Source organism: Lepidochelys kempii, chromosome 20 (assembly GCF_965140265.1).
Source record: "Lepidochelys kempii isolate rLepKem1 chromosome 20, rLepKem1.hap2, whole genome shotgun sequence".
Taxonomy (NCBI): domain Eukaryota; kingdom Metazoa; phylum Chordata; order Testudines; family Cheloniidae; genus Lepidochelys; species Lepidochelys kempii.
Genome location: NC_133275.1, coordinates 21,203,980 through 21,227,203, shown reverse-complemented (window position 1 = coordinate 21,227,203; position 23,224 = coordinate 21,203,980). Strand labels below are relative to the sequence as shown.

At 59.9% G+C, this 23,224-nt stretch overlaps 1 protein-coding gene across 4 annotated transcripts in view; it reads right to left on the bottom strand.

Moving 5' to 3' along the window:
* ADGRL1 (adhesion G protein-coupled receptor L1) overlaps positions 1-23,224 on the bottom strand; it is a 105,603-nt gene that overhangs the window by 61,309 nt on the left and 21,070 nt on the right. For all 4 annotated transcript variants that reach the window (XR_012155691.1, XM_073318301.1, XM_073318297.1 and 1 more), the window contains exon 2: positions 5,787-5,966. Coding sequence is in view for 3 of the 4 variants with exons in the window: in XM_073318301.1 (XP_073174402.1) it covers positions 5,787-5,856 (70 nt within the window). In the remaining variant the exon portion in view is untranslated. The remainder of the gene's footprint in view (positions 1-5,786; positions 5,967-23,224) is intronic.

Sequence of the window (23,224 nt, the reverse complement as noted above, 5' to 3'; positions counted from 1 at the left end):
TGTTTGAGTAGCAGTGTGGTCTAGTGAGTGGGGCACTGGTGGGAACCTGGGTTCCATTCCTGGCTCTGCCACTGACCTGCTGGGTGACCTTGGACAAGTCCCTGCCCCTCTCCGTGCCTCAGTTTCCCCTGCCCTTTGGTTAGCTAGGCTTTGGGGCAGGGGCTGTCTCTTGGGTGTCTGTGCAGCACCCGCACAAGGGGGCCCTGGTATCGGTTAGGATTTGTAGGCGCTACCGTAATCCACATAATATAAGAGAAAGCTCCTCTATCTTTCCCAGCTGAGGGAGGGGGTTGTAGCTGCCCACATGAAGAGACAGGATCAGGCCCCTCATGGAGGGAATCTGGTCCCTTGCCCCAGGGCTGCATTTTAAGGCTCACGTGTGGCAGGATGTTTTGCCCAGATCCAGACGTCTCTCACCACGCGCTCAGCTCCCCGCACCGCCCGTGACCCACTTTCAGGCAGCGGCTGAGCCGACAGTCTCGCCAATGTGCTGAGCAAATTCCCTGCAATCCCTCCGAATTCCCCCCCCCCCCATCTCCCGTGTCACAAGGACCAGCCGGGAGGAGAGATGAGAATTAAAACCACCCAGAGGGATTTTAAAGAGGAAACCAGGACTCCTGGTTCTATCCCCAGCTCTGGGAGGGGAGTGGGGTCTAGGGGTTAGAGCGGGGGGTTGGGGGCAGCTTGGGGCCTGGGTTCTGTTCCCGGCTTTGCACTAACTTGCTGTGTGACCCTGAGGCAGGCTGTGGATCTCCCCACTGCTCGCCTCCCCAGTGGGACAAACAGCCGGGTTGCATTAAGGCCAATGGAACAGAACAGGCCGGAAGAAGCAGCTGCACTGCCTGATGCGCGCACCAGGGGGCGCTGCCTCAAGGGGCGGCTGGCTGCACAGACACATGCTGCTGCCCCTCTCAGCAGCATCTGCCCCCTGCAGGCAGCGCCTGGCACTGCCTCCACTGGCGGATAGGGGAGAGTGTTTCCTTTCCAGAGCTGCAGGCTGTGGGTTCAAGTCCTGCTGAGGGGACAGGGGGCGCGGACTGGGAGGCTCCCTGAGGAGGGGGGACTGTGCCCCCAAAGAGAAGGTGGGGACTGGCTACCAACATGGCTGCTCTGCTGCCTATGTAATCCCCCCCCCCCCGCCACATACACAGGTGGGGCAGAAGCAGAGAGGGGGGTGAAGGGAGGTCTAAGAGTCGGCATGCGCTCTAACCACTAGACTCCCCTCCCAGAGCTGCAGACAGAACCCAGGTGTTCTGCTGCCACGCAGTGCTGTGAACAGAGAAGGGGAAGGGCAGAGGCAGTGCACAGTGGGGGGCCCCCTCCCTCCAGGTTGGGGCAGCTGGGATCGCAGGCGGGCTGGCAGCTCGTGCCCTGGCAGTGGTACGGGAAGGAAACCAAGGAGACCAGCCTCCTTCTGCCAGGCCTTTGGGGAGCCCTGGCTGCGGCTGGTTCCAGACCCACCACCAGGAGGCGCTGGTTGGCCTGAGATTCCCCACATTGTTCTGGCCATTCCTGTCATGGGGGACGTTCACAAATTGGGATTTGTCCCCTGTCCAATACGGGCAGACAGGGAGGGGGATGGTGCCCACCCTGGCCAATGGGGCAGGAGGGGGTTGAACCTGGGACCTCCAGCATTAAAAGCATATGAGCTCCTACCATGTGAGCTAAAAGACCTACTTCTTTAGCTGGCAGCTGAAGGAGGTTGTTATCCCCTATGTGGACCAGCCGCTGCCCTTATGGGGCGGGAGCACAGTGTATTTAGCTAGTGTGTTACACCTCTGCCACCTCCCCTGGTGGGGATCCTGGAACAACCTCCATCCCAAACGCCTGTCGTCTGCGATCCCTGCCACGTCTCCCCACAACTGCCCCCATCCCATTTCCTGAAGCCCAAGGCAGAGATTCCCAGTGCTCCTGTCCCTAAGGGCTCTGTCCCTGGGGCAGATAATAGCCACACCCAGGGTGCCCTGGCCACGCCCCTGATCCACCCTCAATGCCAGGATCTGGGAGCAGGGCAGGTGCAGGGCCCTTACACTATTTCCAAATCGGGGGGGAGGGGATTCTCAGGGGGCCACGTGCAGCCCTTTTATGGCACTGGTGGAGGATGGGGGGAGGATGGGGGTCCGGGCGTCAGGCCCTGCAGCATCCTGAGGAGCGGGGCGGGGGACAGGGCAGTGCAGACAATGGGCCATGGTGTGAGCCCCCCCGTCTCCCCTTGTTGGCGGCTTAGAACAGCACAAAGGTGCCCGAGGCCAGGGCTTGAAACCCCAGGAGCCAGGGACTGAAGCGGGAGCCGCAGGAGACAGAGCCAGGCAGGTGATTAAAGGGATGGCAGGAGCATTATGGGAGATTTGCTCATGCTCCCCCGACCTTGGCAGCTACCCCTCAAAGGGAGTGGAGAATGGAGCCATCTCTGGCCCGGGCCCCTGTGGTGAGCACGGGGCCTGACAGGGGAGAAAGAGGGAGGGGGGGACAGGCTGGGTGAATTGTGGGGGGCTGGAGCGTGCGAGCGGGTCTTTGTGAGTGTTTGATGTGGGGGTGGGGGAGCATGTGTTTGTGTGGGCAAAGGGGTGCGTTTGTGTGTGCAATTGTCCATTTGTGTGTGCAACTGTCTGTGCATGCATGCCTGTGTGTCCATTTGCCTGGATATGAGTGTGTGTGTACTTCTCTGTATGTTCTTGTGCATGGGTGGGCCTTGGGCTCTGTGTCCACGGGCTGTAGGGGTTAGGGCGCAGGCATTTGTGTCTCCACAACACTGCCCTCTGGTGAGCACAATCTGAACCACTCAGCTCTGTGTCCTATGCCCTACACTTCCCCCAGCCAGTGGGGATTCTCCAGTGATTCTGGTTGAAATGGGAATAACAATAATATCTGAGACGCACTTTGCCCCTGGGATACAGGAACACACCATGGCGTGTGGTGCGTACGACCACGCCCTCTGCAGATGTGATACTGACGACCTAGCTCAGTCCCCAGAACGGCGCCCCCTAGTGGTGGATCAGTCCCATCAGCCTCATGTTCAGCCTTTGCTCTCCGGTGGGGCTGGGGGCAAGCCAAGCCTTGGGGCCCAGCCCCCCTCACTCACAGTAGAGTCCTAGTTTTAAACCTTCCTCCCCTCCTCCGCCGTCTCTTCCGGGATCTAACTTTAGAAGCGGAAGCAGAATGCGCTGAGATGATCAGATTAAACAGGAATCTCCCCCACCCCCCACCTTCCACCCCCCTCCCTGGCGTGGGGACCATGACAACGCTACCCATGGGGTGGGGGTGGGGTGAGACGAGGCAGCCGTAAGTCTGTGCAAAGGGTCCCGTGCAAAGCGCACTCAGCCCCTTCCATGCTCTTTCATCTCTGCTGTGTCCTCTTAACAAGCCCCCCACCTGCTCCCATAACATGGTTTCCCCCAGTGATAGCAAGAGACAGTCCCTACCCCAAACTAAAGAGGACGGGAAACTGAGGCACAGAGCGTGGAAATGATTTGCCCAGTGTCACTCAGCAAGACAGTGGAAGAGCCAGGGATACAACCCAGGAACCCTGATTTCCAGCCTCCCCTCCCCGCCATGCTCTAACCACTAGACACCACTCCCCTCCCAGAGCTGGGGATGAAACCCAGGAGTCCTGACTCCCACCCACCCTCTATCCACTACACACCACCAGAACCTGAGCCACCATCTAGAGCAAGGGGACGTTTCTCTCTGGTGACCTGTTCTATGTCTACCCCTTGCCCCACCCGCACTGGGGCCCCAGGGCTCCCTGTTTCGCTCTTCTGAGCACAGATTCATCCCCCACTATCCTGATTTCCATCTCCTCCCTCCCTGACAGCTGGTGAGGCTGGGCTGCCTTCACAGAGCTGCTCTGCTGACTCACCCGACCACCAGACCTGGTGGCTCTCATTAATGTCACCCAGAAACCTTGGAGCCCCAGGGATAGAGCCGAATTGAAACTTCTCTGGGGTGTAAATCCAGACTAACTCCATAGTAAGCCCAGATCCTGCTCTCGGTTAGACCTGGGTGTAAATCTGGAGTAACTCCACCAAACCCAGCTCCTGCTCTCCCCTGAGCCAGGTGTAGCCGACATTGGGCTGCAGCCTGTCATGGCTCTCCCCTCCCCCATATAACCCCTCCCCCCGGCACCCCTGCATTCAGCTCCCTCTGCTCAACGCCCTGATCGAAGCTGGAAAGGGACCAGATTACCCGTTGGGTCCCATGTGCCCCTCCCCATGTCCTCTTTGAAGTCTCCTGGCCTGGCACCCTGCCCCCCTTTGGACGCCCTGCCCAGAGTTCCCGTTGTGGCAGGCCGGGGCGAGCGCCTCACGGGGTGCCGGCTGGAAAGGGGGGGGGGGATGGAGGAGTAGAGCAAAGGAACAACGCAGGGGATGGCAGCATCTGGGGATCTCAAGCCCCCCATGGGAGCCCCCCAAAGATGCCCCCTCTGGCTCTCCGCTAGCTCTCCCCCTGCTCAGCTGCACCCCGAAGGGTTAACAGCTGGACAGCGGGACCCACCCGCACAGGGAACCCAGCGCCCCCAGATCGCCCTTGAGCAGAGCGTGGGCAATCCAGGCACAAGCGCTTAATGATAATAACTGACCCTGAGCGAGCAGGGCGCTGTCTGAACAGCAAGGAGTCAGAGACACCAGCCAGGGACTCATGGTAACAGCTTGGAGGGTACTGCGGGTGGTGAATGAGATCAGGGTCCCCTTGTGCCAGGCGCTGCCCAGACCCCGACTGGGAACTGCAGCCAATGGGAGCTGCGGGGGCGGTTCCTGCGGGTGGAGGCAGCGTGCAGAGCCGCCTGGCCATGCCTCCTCCCAGCTGCCAAGGGACATGTCGCCACTTCCAGGAAGCCCCCTGAGGTAAGCCTGGAGCCCGCACCCCTCACCCCCTTCCACGCCCCAACCCCCTGCCCCAGCCCGGAGCCCCCTCACGTCCCCTGAACCCCTCATTTCTGGCCCCACCCCAGAGCCCACACCCCCAGCCGGAGCCCGCACCTTAACCCCCTGCCCCAGCCTGTGAAAATGAGCGAGTGAGTGAGGGTGGGGGAGATTGAGGGACAGAGGGAGGGGGGAATGGAGTGAACAGGGGGCGAGGCCTCAGAGAAGGGGTGGGGTAGGGGATGGGGCAATGGTGTTCAGTTTTCTGCCGTTAGAAAGTTGGCAACCCTAGGTGCTGCCCAGACCCTGACCGAGGTCAGGGCCTCCATTGTGCCAGTCGTGGCTCACAAGAGAATCTTCCTCCCTGCATCTGCTTCTTCCTTACAGAGGCGCTGTGGTGGGGGGAGACCAGAGCTGGGCTAGCAGGGGGCTGTGGGTCAGGATTGAGGGGCACCAGCAGAGCTGGGGAGAGGAGGAGCCCAGGGCAGGGGCTGTGGGTCGGGCCGAGGGGATCTGCACAGCTGGGGGGCACCCATGGCAATATTCTCCCCACTGACGCTGTCGGACCCTGAAGCTGGATGGTAGAATCTAAGAAGCCAAGACCCCCATGGGACCACAACCCCCCACCCCCCAAAGAGCCAGGAGTGTCCCTCCGCTCCCCCTCCCAGCCCTGCAGCGCCCCCCTTTCCCTATCCCTGCGAGCACTGGGGGACATGTCTCCCCTCTGGGGGGCACTGCAGGGGGAGGGGGGCAGGCTTTTCAGCAGCCCCTAGTGGTGACACTAGGCAATGCAGGCTGCAGATCTCGGGGGAACCCAGGGTCTATCTGCGTCCCTGGTGCAGCTGGAGATCGGGCGCGCCCTGGAGATCCCCAGAGCCCCTCTCCCACCATACTCCCCCACCCGCTGTGGAGCCCCCGTCCTACCTTGTGTGGCTGAGGTGACGAGGATGGTGGTGACGCAAAGGCTCCAGAGGGCGTGGGCGAGGCGGGCCATGGCGCCGGCCGGGCGATCGGCACACTCGCTCCCTGGCAGGGCTCTCAGTGGCCCGAGCCCAGGGCCTCTCCCGGCATCACACAGGAGGGACGATCCGGCAGACGGCAAGCCTGGGGGAGGGAGCGGGGAGAAGCCATGAAACAAGCTGGGGGGGGGGCTGCGGGGTTCACCCCATCCCAAGCGCGGCAAGAGCCCCCTCCTCCATCTCCCACATCAGTAACACCACCTTTGGCGAGGGGAGTCCTCCCTCTGACCCGGGGGCTAACAGGGGTGCCCCCCCGCCCCAGCCCATCTATTCTCCAGGGCAGGGATTGGCAACACCCAGCCCCCTGGCTCCCCAAGTCCACAGCCAGGTAGGGCCAACCCTGGCACGGGAAGGGTTAATAACGGGCTGACACAGCTCTGTGAGCTCCGAGGGCGAGTGGGGTGTCGTGGTAACAGAAGAGGGGGGCTGGAAGCCAGGACTCCTGGGTTCCCTCCCCAGCTCTGGTGCTCCTGTGCCTTAGTGGGGAGTGCTGCTCCGGGGGGGACGCGGGCCGGGGGCCCAGCCGGGCGGGTAATGCCAGCTCCCCCAGGGCAGTGCTGACAGCTGCGTGCCAGGCTCCAGTGCCCCGGCTGGCAAAGCCCCTGCAGGTTCCTGCCCGACGGCTCGGCTGGGGCCTCTGCGCTCATCAGTGTCAGAGCTCCCACGCAGCGACTCACTGGCCCCGGGGGACCCTGGCGACTCGAGGGGGCCCTGGGGGAGAACAGCTGAGCCATGAAGGTGGAACCACCTTGGGCAAAGAGCAGAGTGCTGGATCACAGAGCTGGCTTCAGACAGGACTCCTGGGTCCCGTTTCCCCCTGCCTGCGGAGGGGAGGGGGGGGGCTAGTGTGGAGAGCAGGGGAGCTGGGAGTCAGAACTCCTGGGTTCCATCCCTGGCTATGGGAGGGGAAGATGAGTAAGGACTAAGGGTCGACTCCCAGCTCTGCTGAGTGAACTTGGGTCAGTTCCCCTTGTGCCTCAGTTTCTCCACCCCTGATATGGGAAGAAGAGCCCTTCCTAACTCTGGTGGGGGTAGGGGTAAGGCTCTCAGAGCTTCTATAGTCACATAAAACTAGAGCTCTGTCCCTCTCAGCTGTTGCTGGAGGCCTCATAGCACTGAATGGGGCTAGGGGCCCCCAGAGCCCTGCACTGGGGTTGTGGGGGATGACACTTGGGCAGGAGAGAGGGTGGATTGGGGGGGAAGGTCAGAGATAGGCAGCTCTTGGGGGCATGGGGGGGCGCTGAGGACAGGGCAGCCCCAGCAGCGCCCCCGGAGCAGGGGGTTCTAGTCATTCACCTGGGATTGAGCCAAGCCAGGGATGCCAACACATAGCAATGGGCCCGCGGCATGGGCCAGCAGGAGGGCGGGGCGCATGGGTGTCTGAGCCTCTCATAAATTTCCCAGCCCCTGAGTGGAGAACAAAGGAGGCTGGCTGGGGGTGGAGCTGCCCCCCCCCAAATATCACAGCCTGGGAAGAACAGCGTGTGCTGGGAAGGAGGGCCTCCCCCCGGCTATATCTTGCTGCCAGCATGTCCTAACCACTCATCTCCCAGTCCCCGGGCACGGGGAGATGGCAAACCAGCCCCTCCCTCCCCCAGCACTGCACTGGGGTCAGCACCGACTGTGAGGGGAGAGCCCCTGGGCTCGCCCCTTAGAGACAGGCCGCGGATCTCCCCACCATCTGCGGGCCCAGCTCATCCCTGCTTAACCAGAGATGGGATCTAGTGGTTACAGCTGGAGGGCTGGGAGTCAGGACTCCTGGGTTCTTTCCCTGGCTCTGGGAGAGGGCTGGGGCGTAGCAGTTCGAACAGGCCAGGCTGAGTGACGCTGGGTTTGGCGAGGGATCCCGGACACTGGGAGGTCCCCCGTGGCCTGGAGCCCTGGCCAGCAGGACCCCGGCTGTGCCATCCACACGCATCTCTCCCTCCCGCCCGGCGGCAGGAGCAGGGCCTGGCGTGCAGGCAGCCCATGTGAGTGGAGCTTTCCAAGGCTCTCCTAATTACGGCTTCCTGGTCTCTCCAGGAGGCGGCTCGGTCTCTTGGGCGAAGACATCGCGGTTTAAGAAACTGCCTAATTACATCTAAAACTGCCAAATTATAGCAGGTCCGCTGGGAGGGGCGGGGTGTGGTGTGTGGCAGGCAGAACACATGCCTGGGCTCTGGCCCCAGCTCGGGGGAGAGCAGTAGGGGTTATTGGTTAGAGCAGGCAGCTGGGAGCCAGGACTCCTGGGTTCTATTCCCGGCTCTTGGAGGGGAGCTGGGTCTAGTGGTCACAGCAGGGAGGTTGGGCATCTGGCCTCCTGGGTTCCCTTGCCACATCCTGGTGTGACTCACGAGCAAGTGCTTTGCCCCCTTCTGTGCCTCGGTTTCCCCCCTTTGCCCCCTTCTGTGCCTCGGTAGAATGAAACTAATGAAGGTGGGCCCAACACTCAGGCGACCTGGAAGGTTTTGGTGATGCGAACGCTTTGGGACCCTTGCTAGATGCAAGTCGGGTCCTGATCGTTATCAGGAAAAACCAGAACGGGACCCTCACACTACTGCAGGGATCGCTGTGGGGCAAAATGATCACCATGGTGACCTAGCTAGGGCCAAGCAAATCGCTCAGATGAGGGCCCTGCATCAGAGCCCTTTCCCAGTGAGTCGGAGCGGGAACTGAGGGGTCCAGGCCAAATTCTAGCATTAATTCTACAATCCTGGTCCCCTAATTTCCCCCCTGTCGCTTCTTCCCGTGGAATAGCCACTTGTTCTTGTTCTAAAGTGTCTGACAGTGATGGTGGGTGGCAGTGAACCGGCTGCCACGCCTCACCCCAGAAGTGGCTGCATTTCAGGATCCCTGTGACTGCTAAACAGCTGCTGAGTGAGCCCTACCCCAGAGGCAGTGGAACCTCAGTGCTGGGTGAATGACCCCCATGTGGTGTCTCTGTGTGCTGCCAAGCAGCTGCCATGCTTCACCCCAGAGGTGGCTGTTTTTCTCTGCTCTGAATGAGTGACTTTTGAGTACTGTGTGCTTATACTCTGGCTGTGCCCCATCCCAGAGGTGGCAGAATCTCAGTACTGGCCAAGAGGTCCCTGTGTAGTGTCAATACATCCTGAAAAGCAGCTGCCATTCTCCACACCAGAGGTGGCTGCCTTTCAATGCTGGGCAGGCAAGTCTCATACAGTGTTACTGCATGGCTGTTAAAGAGCAACCACACCCCACCCCAGAGCTGGCTGCAATGCTCAATTTATAAAGCACCCTAGCTCCATTAGGGTGCAATACATTGTTTGGAACCCAAAACTAATCCTGGGGCCACAAAGTGGGTTTCATCCCCCCACACCCTGCTTGCGGCATGTCCCTGCTTTAGCTTCTCCTCGCAAAGGTGCCTCCCAAGCTCCCTGGAAAGCCCCAGCAAAGGGCAGCGAGATGAACAAGTGCCTGGAAATCTCCTACTCCAGCACCAACAGATTTATTGGCTTTCGGAGCCCTGGATTCCTGACCCAGCAACAGCGGCTCCCTGGAAACTCCCCACAGCCTGCAATGGGGCTGCTAAGTCTGCACATACAAGAGGCTCCTTTCTACGGCATAGGTTGTGACCAGGATGTGGGGGGCCCCATTGTGCCAGGTGCCGCACAGACCCCGAATAAGATCAGGGCCCCCTTGTGCCAGGCGCTGCACAGACACAGTGAGAGGTTGTCCCTACCCTATAGAGCTCACCGCAACAGACAAACGGAAGGATCATACCCCCTTATTTTACAGAAGGGGAAACTGAGGCACCAGGGGACGCAGTGACTCACACCAGGCTGCATGGGGAGTCAGTGGCAAAGCAGGAATGGAGCCCAGCTCTCCTGACTCCCAGCATCTGACCCACAAGCCCAACCTGCATCAGTGGGTCACGACCTTTTAGCCCTGCAGCGAAGGGCTGGGCCTTTTGCAGCACCCCTGTGTGCCTGTCCGGCTGCTCCAGCCACAGGGCCGGGGCTATTTTAGGACATGCCATATCTCAGTGCCCGGTGGGCGGGACGGTCCCCCCCGTCACCCCTCTCCAGGGACCCTTCCAGCCTGGATCCTGCCTCTGCGCTCCGCGGCACGGAAGCTGCCGTCAAATGAGAGGGAATTTGGAGCAGTGCAGCGAAAATTATTAAGGGTCTCGGAGGATTAAATTACAAGGGGAGATTAAAAGAACTAAACACGACTAGCTTGGCTAGACGGCGGCTAAGGAGTGCTCAGATAATTGTCTGGGAGTAGCTGAAGGATGTAAATATTGAACGGGGGGTGGGTGGGACGGGAATTATTTGAGAGGAGATTTTAAACTCAAGTGCAGCGTGGTCATGTGGTAAAGCAACCTGGGGCAGGATGCGGGAAATCTGGGCTCAAATCCCACCGCTAACACCAGCAGGCCGGGTGAATCAATTCACTGCTTTGTACTCCCATTTCTCCTGCAATTTGCAAATCCTCTCTTGGTCTGTTAGAAGGACGATGCTGGGCTTAGAGTAAGGCAGCTAGGGTGCTAAGACGGGCTATGGGGAAATGGGCTCTCCTCCACGGCAAATATTCTCTGTGACCCCTGCGGGAGTCTCTCTGTGGCTCCATGTCCCCATAGGTAACATGGAGATAACAGTCCTGCCCTATCGCACAGGGGGACTCAGATACTATGGGAAGGGGATTCTTAGGGGCTGGGATTGCCTTAGTACCACGGTGGTGAGGGGTTTCAAGCCCCAGCAGAAGAACCTTGGCTCCTGTGGCCCTGAGGGCAGCAGGGAAAAGCTGGCTTCAGAGGAGAAAAAAAGAAACCCGAATTCATTGCTATTTTGTAAAACAAATCTCATGATTTTTAAGCCCGTCTCACAGTGTCGGGGGCCCGGTTCATGTCCGGGGCTGGCAACGCTGCCATCTCTTGCTATGTTTGTACAGCCCCTGGCACAACGGGTGCTGAGCTCAGTTGGCACCATTCTTTATTATTCTGGGGCGGGGCAGCGTGGCCTAGGACTGGGACTCCGGAGCCCTGGGCTCTATTTTCGGCTCTGCCGCCGGCCTGCTGGGTCACCTGGGGCAAGTCCTGCCCCGCTCTGTGCCTCAGTTTCCCCCGCTGTAAAGAGGGGATAATGCGATTGACCTTCCTTTGTAAAGTGCTTGGCGCCCGACTGATGAAAAGGGCTAGGTCAGAGTCAGGGATCGTGATCCATTTGTAATGTGGCAGCACCCAGGAGCCCCCAATACGGATCAGGACCCCATTGTGCCAGGCCCCGCCCCCAAGAACCGACAGTCTATGTCCAGTCTCTGCGTGGAGAGGTTATCTGAGGGGACATGCACTGGATAGGACCGCCGCAGGGCGAGGGGGCCGTTGTGGATCCTGGCTCCACTCACAATCCTTCCTCCCAGGGCAAGAGAGTCTCCTCCACCGCAGCCCTCGCCACGTGGCCAGCGGGCACAGCACAGCCTTCCAGGCAGACTCGCCCCTGCAGCTCCGCCAGGGTTTGCAATTAAAAGCCACAATTAACGGGACGACGTCACGCTGCATGAGTGGGGCACACGATCCAGCAAAGCCGCAGCGGTGGATTGTGCTATTGGCCACGGGCCGGCCCTGGGTGAGTAGCCGGCCCTCCGGCCTTGGTAGCCTGCTGGAGCTCTCCCTCTGGTCCTTTCACCACGCCGCCGAGCTCTTTAGTGGGTGGGCTCCGGATCACATGCCCTGGTTTCCCGCGGAGGGTCGGGGAACTTACTCCAGCTCACCCTGGGTGTGAGTGAATGGCAGCGTGGGGAAGAGAACCCAGGAGTCCCTGCTGCCTTTCTCAATCTCCCTCCACTCCCAGAGCCGGAAATAGAACCCAGGAGTCCTGACTCCCAGCGCCCCCACTCCCTGGCTCTACCCAGCAGACCTCACTCCCCTCTCAGAGCCGGGAAGAGAACCCAGGAGTCCTGGCTTTCTGACCCCACCCCACCCCCAGCTCTACCCAGCCGATCTCACTCCCCTCCTGGAGCTGGGAAGAGAACCCAGGAGTCCTGGCTCCCCGGCAAGCCCCCCTCCCGTTTGACAGTGGGATCTTTACTGACAAAGGCCCTTACTCTAGAACCCGTGACGCATCTCCATGGTAACAGCTCATCTTCGCAGCTCCTTGACACTCAGATCCATGTTAGGCTGGGGGGAGCTGGAGGGTGGAGGGGGAGGCAAAGGGGGGAGGGGGACAAAGAGAGGGGGAGCGGGATGGCTTTGAAATCAGCAATCAAGCCCCCGGCTGCTCATCAGGCAAAATCAAACCCACCTGCATCCACCCTGCCCCCGGATCTGGGGGTGCCCAGAGAGAAACGAGCCCTTGTCAGCCACATCCCGGCCCAGCCGCCCTCCCCCCGCAAACATTGTGCTCTCCCAGCCTGTGCGAATGGCAGCGGCACCCCGCTGAGCTGCCAGCGGGCCCATCTAGCCCGGCGTCCTGGCATGGGGCAATCGACAGCCCCGGGCGAGTGGTTAAGGCACCGTGTATTGAAGGAGTCCTGGAACTGAGCTGGGAAATCAGGGTCGTCCCTGCTTTATCCGAGGCAAAGAAAGCCTGAAATGGTTGGTTTTCCTGCTTGAAATTCGAGTCCCGTCCCCTCTGGGTGTCTCTGTGGAAAACTAGGGATCAGACCGGGTTCTGAGAGCAGTGATTCCACGCACACCACAGCTCATTCACGCTGGGAAGTGAGTGGGTTTGAAAAAATATCTGAGCTGTTTCAAATCCCAGGGTCTGACGCTCCCACTGCTTTGCCCTTTTACACCAGGGCATGGTGTACGTCAAACACAGCAGTTTCACACTCTCCTTACACTGGTGCAAATGAGCACTCAAAGTCACGGATAAACCAGGAGCAGAGTTTGCATTTAGTACTGGTGATGGCTATTGAACTCAAACACCCAAGGAGCAGCTGGGAGAAAATATGCCTCTGTTAAAGAAGCAACACCTCACCCCCTTGCGCTTCCAATTAGAGCTGATTTCTCTGATTTCAATCTCTGTCGTTAAAACGTGGTTGCTAACATCAGCTAGTTAAGGGCGTGTCTAGATAAGGATAGAAGGCTTGTTTTAACCCATGTTAGCTAACATCATTTAGACCAGGCAAGTTGTATTTTTACCCACATTAGCTAGTCAGGATGAAGCCTAGGACAGCAAAGCAGAGACATGAGCTGAAAGACAACCTGGCCTGTCCACACTGGACTTCTAAAACATGTGAGCAAATCCCTTTTTAAAATACACCTAGTCTAGACCTGCTCTGAGGCACTAGCTCAGGGGTGGGCAAACTTTTTGGCCCGAGGGCCACATCTGGGTATGGAAATTGTATGGCGGGCCATGAATGCTCACGAAATTGGAGGTTGGGGTGTGGGAGGGGGTTAGGGCTCCAGCTCGGGGTGCGGTCTCTGGGATAGGGCTGGGGATGAGGAGTTGCGGGTGCAGGAGCTGGGATCGAGGGGTTCAAAGGCAGGAGGGGGAACACGGCTGGGGCAGGGGGTTGGGGCGTGGGAGGGGGTCAGGGGTGTATGCTCTGGGTGGCGCTTACCTCAAGCAGCTTACCTCAAACAGCTCCCAGAAGCAGCGGCATGTCCCCCATCCAGCTCCTATGTGGAGGCACGGACAGGCAGCTCTGTGCGCTGCCCCCCTCCACAGGCGCCACCCCTGCAGCTCCCATTGGCTGCAGTTCCCGGCCAATGGGAGCTGCGGGGATGGCACGTGGGGCAGGGGCAGCGGGCGGAGCCCCCTGGCTGCCCCTACGTGTAGGAGCTGGAGGAGGGACATGCCACTGTTTCCAGGAGCCACGCGGGGTGGGGCAAGCCTCCCCTGCTCCCTGGCTGGAGCACCAGAGCAGGGCAAGCCCTGGACCCTGCTCCCCAGTGGGAGCTTGAGGGCCGGATTAAAATGTCTGGAGGGTCAGATGCGGTCTCCGGGCCGTAGTTTGCCCACCCCTGCACTAACTGGTTGTGTTGAATTTGCTCCTACTCAGCCAGTTAGCATGGGCTGAAAATCCACATTGTCTTGTGCAAACCCATTTTAGGCCCTGGGTTTTTAAGGCTGTGTTGATATAACTGTCTCTGGGACAAATCACTCCGTGCGACATCATTATACTGGTGCAAAAACTGCAGCAGGTCTAACCTACCTCCCCCCCACCGCCCCTCTTAGAATAACAATAATCCCTAGCTCTCATCGATCACCCAGCATCCGTAGATCTCAAAGCCCTTCACAAAGGAGGGCAGGACCAATTTGCAGATTGGGAAACTGAGGCAGAGGGCAGGAAAGTGACTCGCCCAAGGTTATCCATCAGGCCAGTGGCAGAGCTGGGAATAGAGTCCCAGTTCGGGGCTTCATCCCCTAGGCGTTTTGGCCCATAGATCAAATATATTCACAGCTTAGGTTACACGGAAAAACGAGCCGGGGTAGCCAACGCAGTGGACATGGTCTAGCAGTCCACATGGAGGAGGGAGCAGGTAGCTTTCTTGCAATCAAGTTAGCTCCCTCAAGCTAGCTTAACTCAAATGAAAACCCCAGTGCCAATTGCAGCTACCGTGGGTTTTTACAATGATTTTGTTCTGGCCAAACTACAGAAGGTGTCAGCAATGCCTGGCCTATAGCTAGCCTTGGCAGAAGTCCATTTTTGTATAGTTTCGACAGATAAGATCAATGTTTATTTTTAACCATTTCTTCCTCCCCTGCTCCCCCCCCCAGTTTTATCCGTTTCAGTTTTCACACTCGTGGGAAATTATGGGGGTGTGTGAAAGACAATAATTCTCTGATGACAGTAGAGGTTGAGATTCAAACCAGTTTATAACCATTCCAACGCACATTGTCACTGTCACATCTCAAAACACACCCAGTAAATTGCCTTAAATCAAACCTTCGCAAGCAGCATATTTCTTACTTCGCCTCTAAATATCCTCGCTGGGGTTTTTTTCGCGGGTTCGTGTGTGTCCGGTGAAATGGACGTTTGCCAACATCTCTGGATGAAAATGGAATCCTGCCCAGGCTAGCTATAGACAGAGTTTGCACCAGCATCACCAGGGGAGCTAGGAGTGTGATTATTTTACCGACAGTGATAGTGATCCAAATTCTACGGTGGACACAGCTAAACTGGCTTGTACCCTTCACCCCCGCCCGAAGGGGAAGAGTTACACAGAAATAAGCACATTTACACGAGCGTGACTGCATCTGCAGGAGGGGGTTGCACCATTTTAACTAGACCGGTGTATAATAATCTATCCGGACAGCTCCAACGGCTTCGTAAAGTTCCTACTGCCATGGGGAAACTGAGGCATAGAGTGACTTGCCCCGAGGGAAGTCAGTAGCGGAGTTGGGAACAGAACCCAGGAGTTCAGAACTTCATCCCGCTGCAGTAACCACTGAATCTCATTCCTCTCCCACGAGTCCAGCCTCCCTCCTCAAATGGCACAACCCATCCAGAGCTCGGGACAGAACCCAGGAGTCCTGATGCCCAGGTTCTGCCTCCTCTAGGTCCCACTCCCCTCACACAGCCGGAATAGAACCCAGGAGTTCTGGCTGTCAGCCCTAGTTCCTATCACGCAGGACAGGGACGGGCTGAGGATTTACGGAAGGAGAGAATTTTACACCCGGGTTATTGCAAGGGATCTTTAACGACAGTCACAGCTTTGCTTCGACCCTTTGTGCGAAAACCAGAAACTGCAGCACAGCGCCCCCTATCACCACATTGGGGTACTGGGGTCAGCGCTGACTGCATGAGGAGAGCGCCCCCTACCGAGCCCCCACCCCGCTCCCTGCAGCACAGCGCCCCCTGCTGAGCTGATAGGATCTGACAGGCTGCCCGTCCAGTAGACAGACAGGGGGTGTACAGGGATAGACGGACAGAAAGAGGGGGATGTACGGGGACAGACAGACAGGTGGTGAACAGGGATACAAGCCCCCCCTTGCCCACTCCCCTCAGCGCGCCTCGATGATGCCCCCGGCCCCTCTATCCCCCGCCAAGACAGTGGGTGCTGCCCTCCCCCATGGCACGGTGCCCCACAGCCGTTAGAAGGGAAGTGTGGCTCTGCCCCCCCGTCCCGGTGGCCGCGTGGCCTGGCACTCCTGGCTCCCATATGTGGCACGGGAGGGCGAGGAGTCGCCGGGGCTGGATTTAGTCTCCTCATTATGCAGGAAACACAATGTTCTGCTAAGGCTCTCCCGGAAGCGGGCGAGAGCTATTTGCAGGCTGGACCGCCTGCTCTCCCCCGCGCCTGCGGGCGGGCACAGCCCTGCTGCCAGCTAATCCCTGCCCTCTGGCCCGGAGCCCCCGCCGGGCCCTGCAGACCGCCCCAGGCAGGGGCCCCCCGGCTGCAGCCATGAGCAGGGAGCTGTCACAATGGGGCGGGTGGACTCGGCCTCGGGTCCCGGCTCCCCTAGGAAGGTTCTGTCCACACTACCAGGCGCACCCGTGTTGGCCTAGCAATTCACGGCGCTCTCCTGCGGCGTGTGGGGCGGCGGGCCTGACCGCACGCCAGCTGCCATCCCACAGTGCCTCAGCGAGTGGGCAGGGCGCACACCCAGGGGTCCCACGGCACCACGGGGGGCAGCATTGCATTCTGGGTAAATCCTCCGCTCACCGCAGGGCACAGTATCCACACCATGGGGAGATGCACAAGGAGCTGTCCGGGGCAGGGAAGGGCCGAGATGGTGGCACCGGCCAGGGTCCCATCTGCCTGCTGCTCCAATTGCACCCACAGACCCCAGCTGGACCCGCCGCGGTCTATGCCCAGAGAGCGACTATGTCGAGCCGGCCACGCCAGGAGCCGCAGCCTGGACAGGGACTGCTTTAGCCGCGTGGCTACGGCAGACTGGCCGCTGGCGGGAGCCGTTCACAGCCCAGGGAATGGGCCTGGCCCCCCCGGCGACTGCGGGGCACCCCGGGGAGTCTACCACAATGCACCACTACAGACCTGGCTGTGCTGGTGCATGCTGGGAAACTCTGGGCCTCGGCCCCCCAGCTGAGGCTAGACTATGGACCCCGTGGTGAGCTAAGAGAGCTGCCTCCGATCCCACCCGGCGGCTCTGCCCCCCTGAAAGCCATGACTCAGGGAAATGAAATCTCCTGGAATGGGAATGAAAGGCATCTAATCACCTCAGTGAGCCGCTAAAGCGCCCCTGGGGGCCAGGATTAGTGCCCAGCCCTCACACGGGTCTCCAAGCGCCCTGCAGCCAGTGAGCAACCCTGCACGCGAGGCCTTATCAGTAACAGGGAAACTGAGGCACCGGAGTGACTTGCTCAAGCTCTCACAGCAAGTGGGTGACAGAGCTGAGACTGGAACCCAGGCGTCCTGATTCCCAGCTCCCTGCTTCACCCACTAGACCCCACTCCTCTCCCAGAGCTGGGGATAGAACCCAGGAGTCCTGACTCCGAGCTCCTCCCACAATCTAACCATGGCTCCGCCGTCCTTCCCACACTTAGCCATGGGTCCCAGGAGCCCAGAGATCCAGTGTCCCCAAATCACCTTTTCCAGGATCAGGAGATCTGCCCCTTCCTGGGGCTCCCAGGCAGCACTCAGGGGTGGGTCCTGCTGGCAATCAGCTGGGTCCATCGAAATCTGGGGGGCTGGGTGCTGTCTGCAGGCAGACCCTGCTGGGCACACGGCCTGGCCTGCGTTTATGTCTTGTCTCTGCCCGGCCGCTCGCAGCCCCGGCCTGCTCCTGGATCCCCGGGTCAGGACTGATACTCTAGCAGGCGACGGTTACATTGCTACACTCAACCGTTCAACCAGGCTGGAGCCAATAAACTCCATCACCAGGAGAGAGACACCTTCCGCATTACAGCGGGCACCTGCCAATTACACAGCCGTTGTCACCCACAGCAGACGACACCCGGGCTTGTCACTGTGGCGTGCTGAGGGGCCGCAAGGTGGGGTTAGCGTTTGGGTGGGAGAGTGAGGAAACGGAGGGGGCAGGTGGCTCTGGAAGGGGCTGCTTTTCCCCCTGGAACAGGTCTAGGGGGCGCTGTGCTTTCCCCATGAGACCTGACCTAGGGCAAGTCCTTTCTTGGCTCTGTGCCTCAGTTTCCCTGAAAGCTGCTGGGGCAGGGACCGTGTTTCTGTGCAGTACCTGCCACGCTGGAGCCTCTGTGTGCTGCCAGAAACCCACTCACGACAGGCCACGCAGACGCTGCAGCTGGCTCTGGGTATGACAAGGTCCTGGAAGCATCACCTCGCAATAACAATCCAGGGCTGGCAGAGCGTTTGCCGGCACATCTCACAGAAGAAGGGGACACACTGGCTGGCGTGTGAGTCTGTGACAGGAGACCTAGGTTAAATTTTCTGCCCAGCCACAGCCTCCCGGGGTGAGTGAATGAGTCGCTCTGTGACTCAGTTTCCCCCAGTGGGACTATTAGCACTGGCTGGCCGCCCAGGGGTGCTGGAAGGGTAAAGGCCTAGGATGGGGTGGGGGCCATGTTAACCACAGGTGTGTGGGGCAGCGGGCCTGACCGCACGCCAGCTGCCATCCCACATCCCATCCCGCACCCCCCATTACCGCGCGGTAAGGTGCACAGCACGAATACTGTAGGCATGAGTGTTGGCCAGTTATACCAGCTGGACTGTATCGGTTTTCCCACAGTGCTGCTCACCGCTATCCCCCACAATACCTCGCAACAGGCCAGCTCAGCACTTGACCTAAGCGGAGAGGGAAACTTGCAAAGGCAAAATGCATGAATATCCGGCCCTGGCACAACCATCACAGACCGATACCCAGAACGCCAGCAGCCAAAACACAGCCGAGAAAGGTCCAGACCAGAACAACAAGCTCACGAGCTGGAACCACCTGGCGGGCTGGATCTTAGATGAGGTCTCACACACTCGCTAACGTGTCCTGTAAATGCGTGGGGGGTTAGGGGGTGTATCTTCCGCGCACGGGGAATACGCTGTGAGATAGGAACTGAAGAGCAATGCAGTGAATGGTGCGTATTTCGGGGGTGCCCTCAAAATCCGAGGTCCCGGGCTGAAGCCCCCAGTGCCGATCCAGCCCGGGGTAGGTCTCCTTTTCATACTGTTTTGTCTTCAGACAATATACATTTGGCTTCGGCGGGTTATTTGCAAGTGTGTCACACAACTGGCTGTGCCACGCATCACCGGTTCAGGGCTTGCTCACACCCAGCTTGTGCCACTCCAGATCCAATGGGACAAACCAGGTGTGAATTTCTACCAGGGAGGGGGAATTTTCCATTGGAACAAGTGGCCCAGGGATTGAGTCTCTGGCCTTGGCTGTTCTTGCCTAGGAACCTAGGAATTGGGCTAGTTATTGCGCCCAATACAGGGGGAAACTGGGTGAAATTCTCTGGCCTGTGATATCCAGGAGGCCAGACTAGATCATTTAATTCTAATAGTTCCTTCTGGCCGCTGGGAATCTCTGTATGTCCCAGTTCTGCTGTTAGGACATCACATGGGTCCCCTCCAGCATGATCATTGCTCTTAGCAGAGAGGAACTTTCTAGCCACAGGGTAAAGCTCGTGTCTACAGGAGACAGAACTTTGTCAGGGGCTGGTTGGGACATTGGAACTACCTGCCACATGAACTACGGACCAGCCCAAACATCCTGCACAAGGAGCTGGGTGCGTTCCTCCAACCAGCCTTCTGCCAGAAGTGCAGCCCAGGCATATAAAACAGACCCCATCACAGCAAACCAGTGCACGGCACACACGGCTCTAACCCTGGAGAGAGAGACTGAACCACACAGGACAGACGAGAGTCACGTTGCTTCGTGCTCTGGGAGCTGGGCCTTCCCTCCCCCATCCATTCTCCTTCACTACTGGAGCATCGATCCCCGCCCCTGCTCGGCAGTGACATCAGCCTCCCACCACCGGCTAGGGGCATCCAGCAAGACCCTTGGTGGGTTTGTAGCGCCCTGATCGAGGCTGGCCTGTGCAGGTTCTGTCTACACTAGCAGACTCCCCAATGGCTGTTTTCCTGAAAGCCCTGCTCTGGTTCCAACAGGAATGACTCCAGGGAAGCCCCAGGGTTTGTGTTACGCAGGAGGTCGCCCTCGATGATCACAATGCTCCCTTCTGGCCTGGGAAACTATGAATCAATTTCCTGTGGAGATGAATAAAAACATTTCCAGCCCAGAACAGCCCATCTAGTCCAGCGTCCCACCTCTGACAGGGGCCAGCTGCTGCAGAGGAAAGTGTAAGAACCTTGCAGTGGCAGCTGGGAGATAATCTGCCCCCACATCAGGTTTTAGCCTGGACACTAATAGCCAGAGATCGGCTTAAGCCTCAAAGCAGGAGGCTTTATCTCCCTGCCAATACGCCGCTGGCTGGACCGATTAATTCTGGATCGTCTCCTTCTCCAAGAAACGTCCAATCCCCCTTGGAAGCTCGCTAGGTTCTCGGTCTCGCCAACATCCAATGGCAGAGAGTTCCACAGGCTAATGCCACCTGGTGTGAAAAGGGGATTTTCTTTGGTCAGTTCTGAATCTGCCCCCTTTCAGCGAACAGACGCTCCTAATCCCCTTTCTCCCCCCCCACATACTTGGCATTATTACAGATCCTTTTAGCCCCCCCGTCGCACCCCGCTGTGAGCACAGAGACCTTTCCCTGCAGCATCAGGACAGGGTGGGGCAGCTTTGAAGGGCCCATGAGCAGCCCCTGGGGGCGGCTGTGAAGGGCTCCCAGGACTTCCGGCTGCTGGTCAGTTTCAATTTCTGCCCATGCAGCACCGGCCCCACTCTCCATGGTCCAGCCCATCCACTTTGGGCCCTGTGGGCATGTTCTTTCTCGGTATTTGCCAACTACACCGTGAGGCTGCGATCTTCCTACCAAACAGTGCCACGTTGGGGTGCGGGGGGGGGGGGGATCCATCTTTGTAACAGGCCGTGAAGCAGTAGCCAAGCAAAGGGCAATTTGCACGAGTCTCTCAAGAGCTCCTAGAGGCTGTGATTGAGACCAGGTCCTCTGTTGTGCAGGACACTGCACAGACCCCGACCAAGATCAGGACCCCGTTGTGTCAGGCGCTGCGCAGATACAGTCCCTGGTCCAAAGAGCTCACTCTTTAAATGGAGGGGAAACTGAGGCACAGAGATGGGAAGGGACTTGCCCAAGGTCACCAAGCAAAGGCAGGAAGAGAACCCAGGAGTCCTGAGACCCAAGGCAGAGCCCTACCCACTAGGCTGCACTGCCAGCTCGGAGCTCCCAGCCAGTGATTGGCAGGGCTGTGGTTTTCCAGGTGTTGTAGGGAGAGTGAGAAATGTAGTTCCCTTTAATCTTTCCATGCAGTGAGAGGCAGCTGCCCCAGGCATTGCGGGGAGGGGGCAGGTACCCCCAATATCCCACAGCACCGTGTCACATGTAGATTGCCCCAGGGCCCTCAGCAGTGGGGCACAAACCTGTCTCGGCGAAGCCCCTGTTATCAGCCCCCCGGTGGTGTGGCTGGGACCCTGCCCTCAGCTCAGGGACCCGCCATTTGCCCACCAGGCACCGTCCAAAGCCTTCAGCGCAGCTCAGCGGGGAGCCAGGTCCGGTGCAAAGATTCAAGTGGGGAAGATGGTGGTGGGTGGCACAGAAAGGGTTAATGTCTGCAGCCCCAGATAGCTTCAGACTGACTGAGAGCCCAGGGCTGGGCTAGCAGGGGGCTGCAGGTTGGGAGTGAGGGGCACCGGCAGAGCTGGGGAGGGGGCAGGGCTGGGCTAGCAGGGGGCTGCGGGTTGGGAGTGAGGGGCACCGGCAGAGCTGGGGGCAGGGGGGCAGAGCTGGGCTAGCAGGGGGCTGTGGGTCGGGAGTGAGGGGCACCGGCAGAGCTGGGGGCAGGGGGGCAGGGCTGGGCTAGCAGGGGGCTGCGGGTTGGGAGTGAGGGGCACCGGCAGAGCTGGGGGGGGGCAGGGCTGGGCTAGCAGGGGGCTGCGGGTTGGGAGTGAGGGGCACCGGTAGAACTGGGGGAGGGGGCAGGGCTGGGCTGGCAGGGGGCTGCAGGTCGGGAGTGAGGGGCACCGGCAGAGCTGGGGGCAGGGGGGCAGGGCTGGGCTAGCAGGGGGCTGCGGGTTGGGAGTGAGGGGCACCGGCAGAGCTGGGGGCAGGGGGGCAGGGCTGGGCTAGCAGGGGGCTGCAGGTCGGGAGTGAGGGGCACCGGCAGAGCTGGGGGCAGGGGGGCAGGGCTGGGCTGGCAGGGGGCTGCAGGTCGGGAGTGAGGGGCACCGGCAGAGCTGGGGGCAGGGGGGCAGGGCTGGGCTGGCAGGGGGCTGCAGGTCGGGAGTGAGGGGCACCGGCAGAGCTGGGGGCAGGGGGGCAGGGCTGGGCTAGCAGGGGGCTGCAGGTCGGGAGTGAGGGGCACCGGCAGAGCTGGGGAGGGGGCAGGACTGGGGTTGTGTGTGGGGGGGGGATTAGAAATTCTGCAGTTTTGCTCCCTCTCCCGCCTCCACCCTGGTCCCAGCTTGGGGCTCTTTATAACCCCCCCCCCCCCGATTGGAGGCTGAGGCCAGAGTTTGACGAGAGCCAGAGGAAGTGTGTGGGCCGGGGGGAGGGTTAATGGCACATGCACGTTTTGGATTTGGGTTCTGGGCTCACCCCCTCCCGCCCTGCCGGTGCCCCTCACTCCCGCCCCGCAGCCCCCTGCCATCCCAGCCCTGGCACCCCCTGCTCTGCCGATCCCAGGGCCTGGGCCGGAGGGGAGCTGCTTGGGGAGGCGAGGGGGGATCCGGCCTGTCGGTGCCGCACTGCCATTATTTGGGCATCGCAGCACGGCTGGGAGGATTAGCCGAATTCGCTGGGAACAGGCCGTTCTCCGTGTCCTCATTAGCATCGAGGAGCGTAAATCACAAATCTGAGCACGAGCGACATGTCCCTGCCTCCCTCGGTGAAATGGGATCCGGCTAATCCCGAGACTGGGGGGAGGCCAAGCGCAGCTCTGAGTGAGAAACCTCCACCCTCAGCTCTGCCGGTGCCCCCCAATCCCAACCCACAGCCCCCCATTAGCCCAGCCTCGGCTCCTGCACCCTCTGCTCTGCCGGTGCCCCCCAATCGGATCCGCAGCCCCCCGTTATCCCAGCCTCGGCTCCTGCACCCTCTGCTCTGCTGGTGCCCCCCAATCCCAACCCACAGCCCCCCATTAGCCCAGCCTCGGCTCCTGCACCCTCTGCTCTGCCGGTGCCCCCCAATCGGATCCGCAGCCCCCCGTTATCCCAGCCTCGGCTCCTGCACCCTCTGCTCTGCTGGTGCCCCCCAATCCCAACCCACAGCCCCCCATTAGCCCAGCCTCGGCTCCTGCACCCTCAGCTCTGCCGGTGCCCCCCAATCCCAACCCACAGCCCCCCATTAGCCCAGCCTCGGCTCCTGCACCCTCTGCTCTGCCGGTGCCCCCCAATCGGATCCGCAGCCCCCCGTTATCCCAGCCTCGGCTCCTGCACCCTCTGCTCTGCTGGT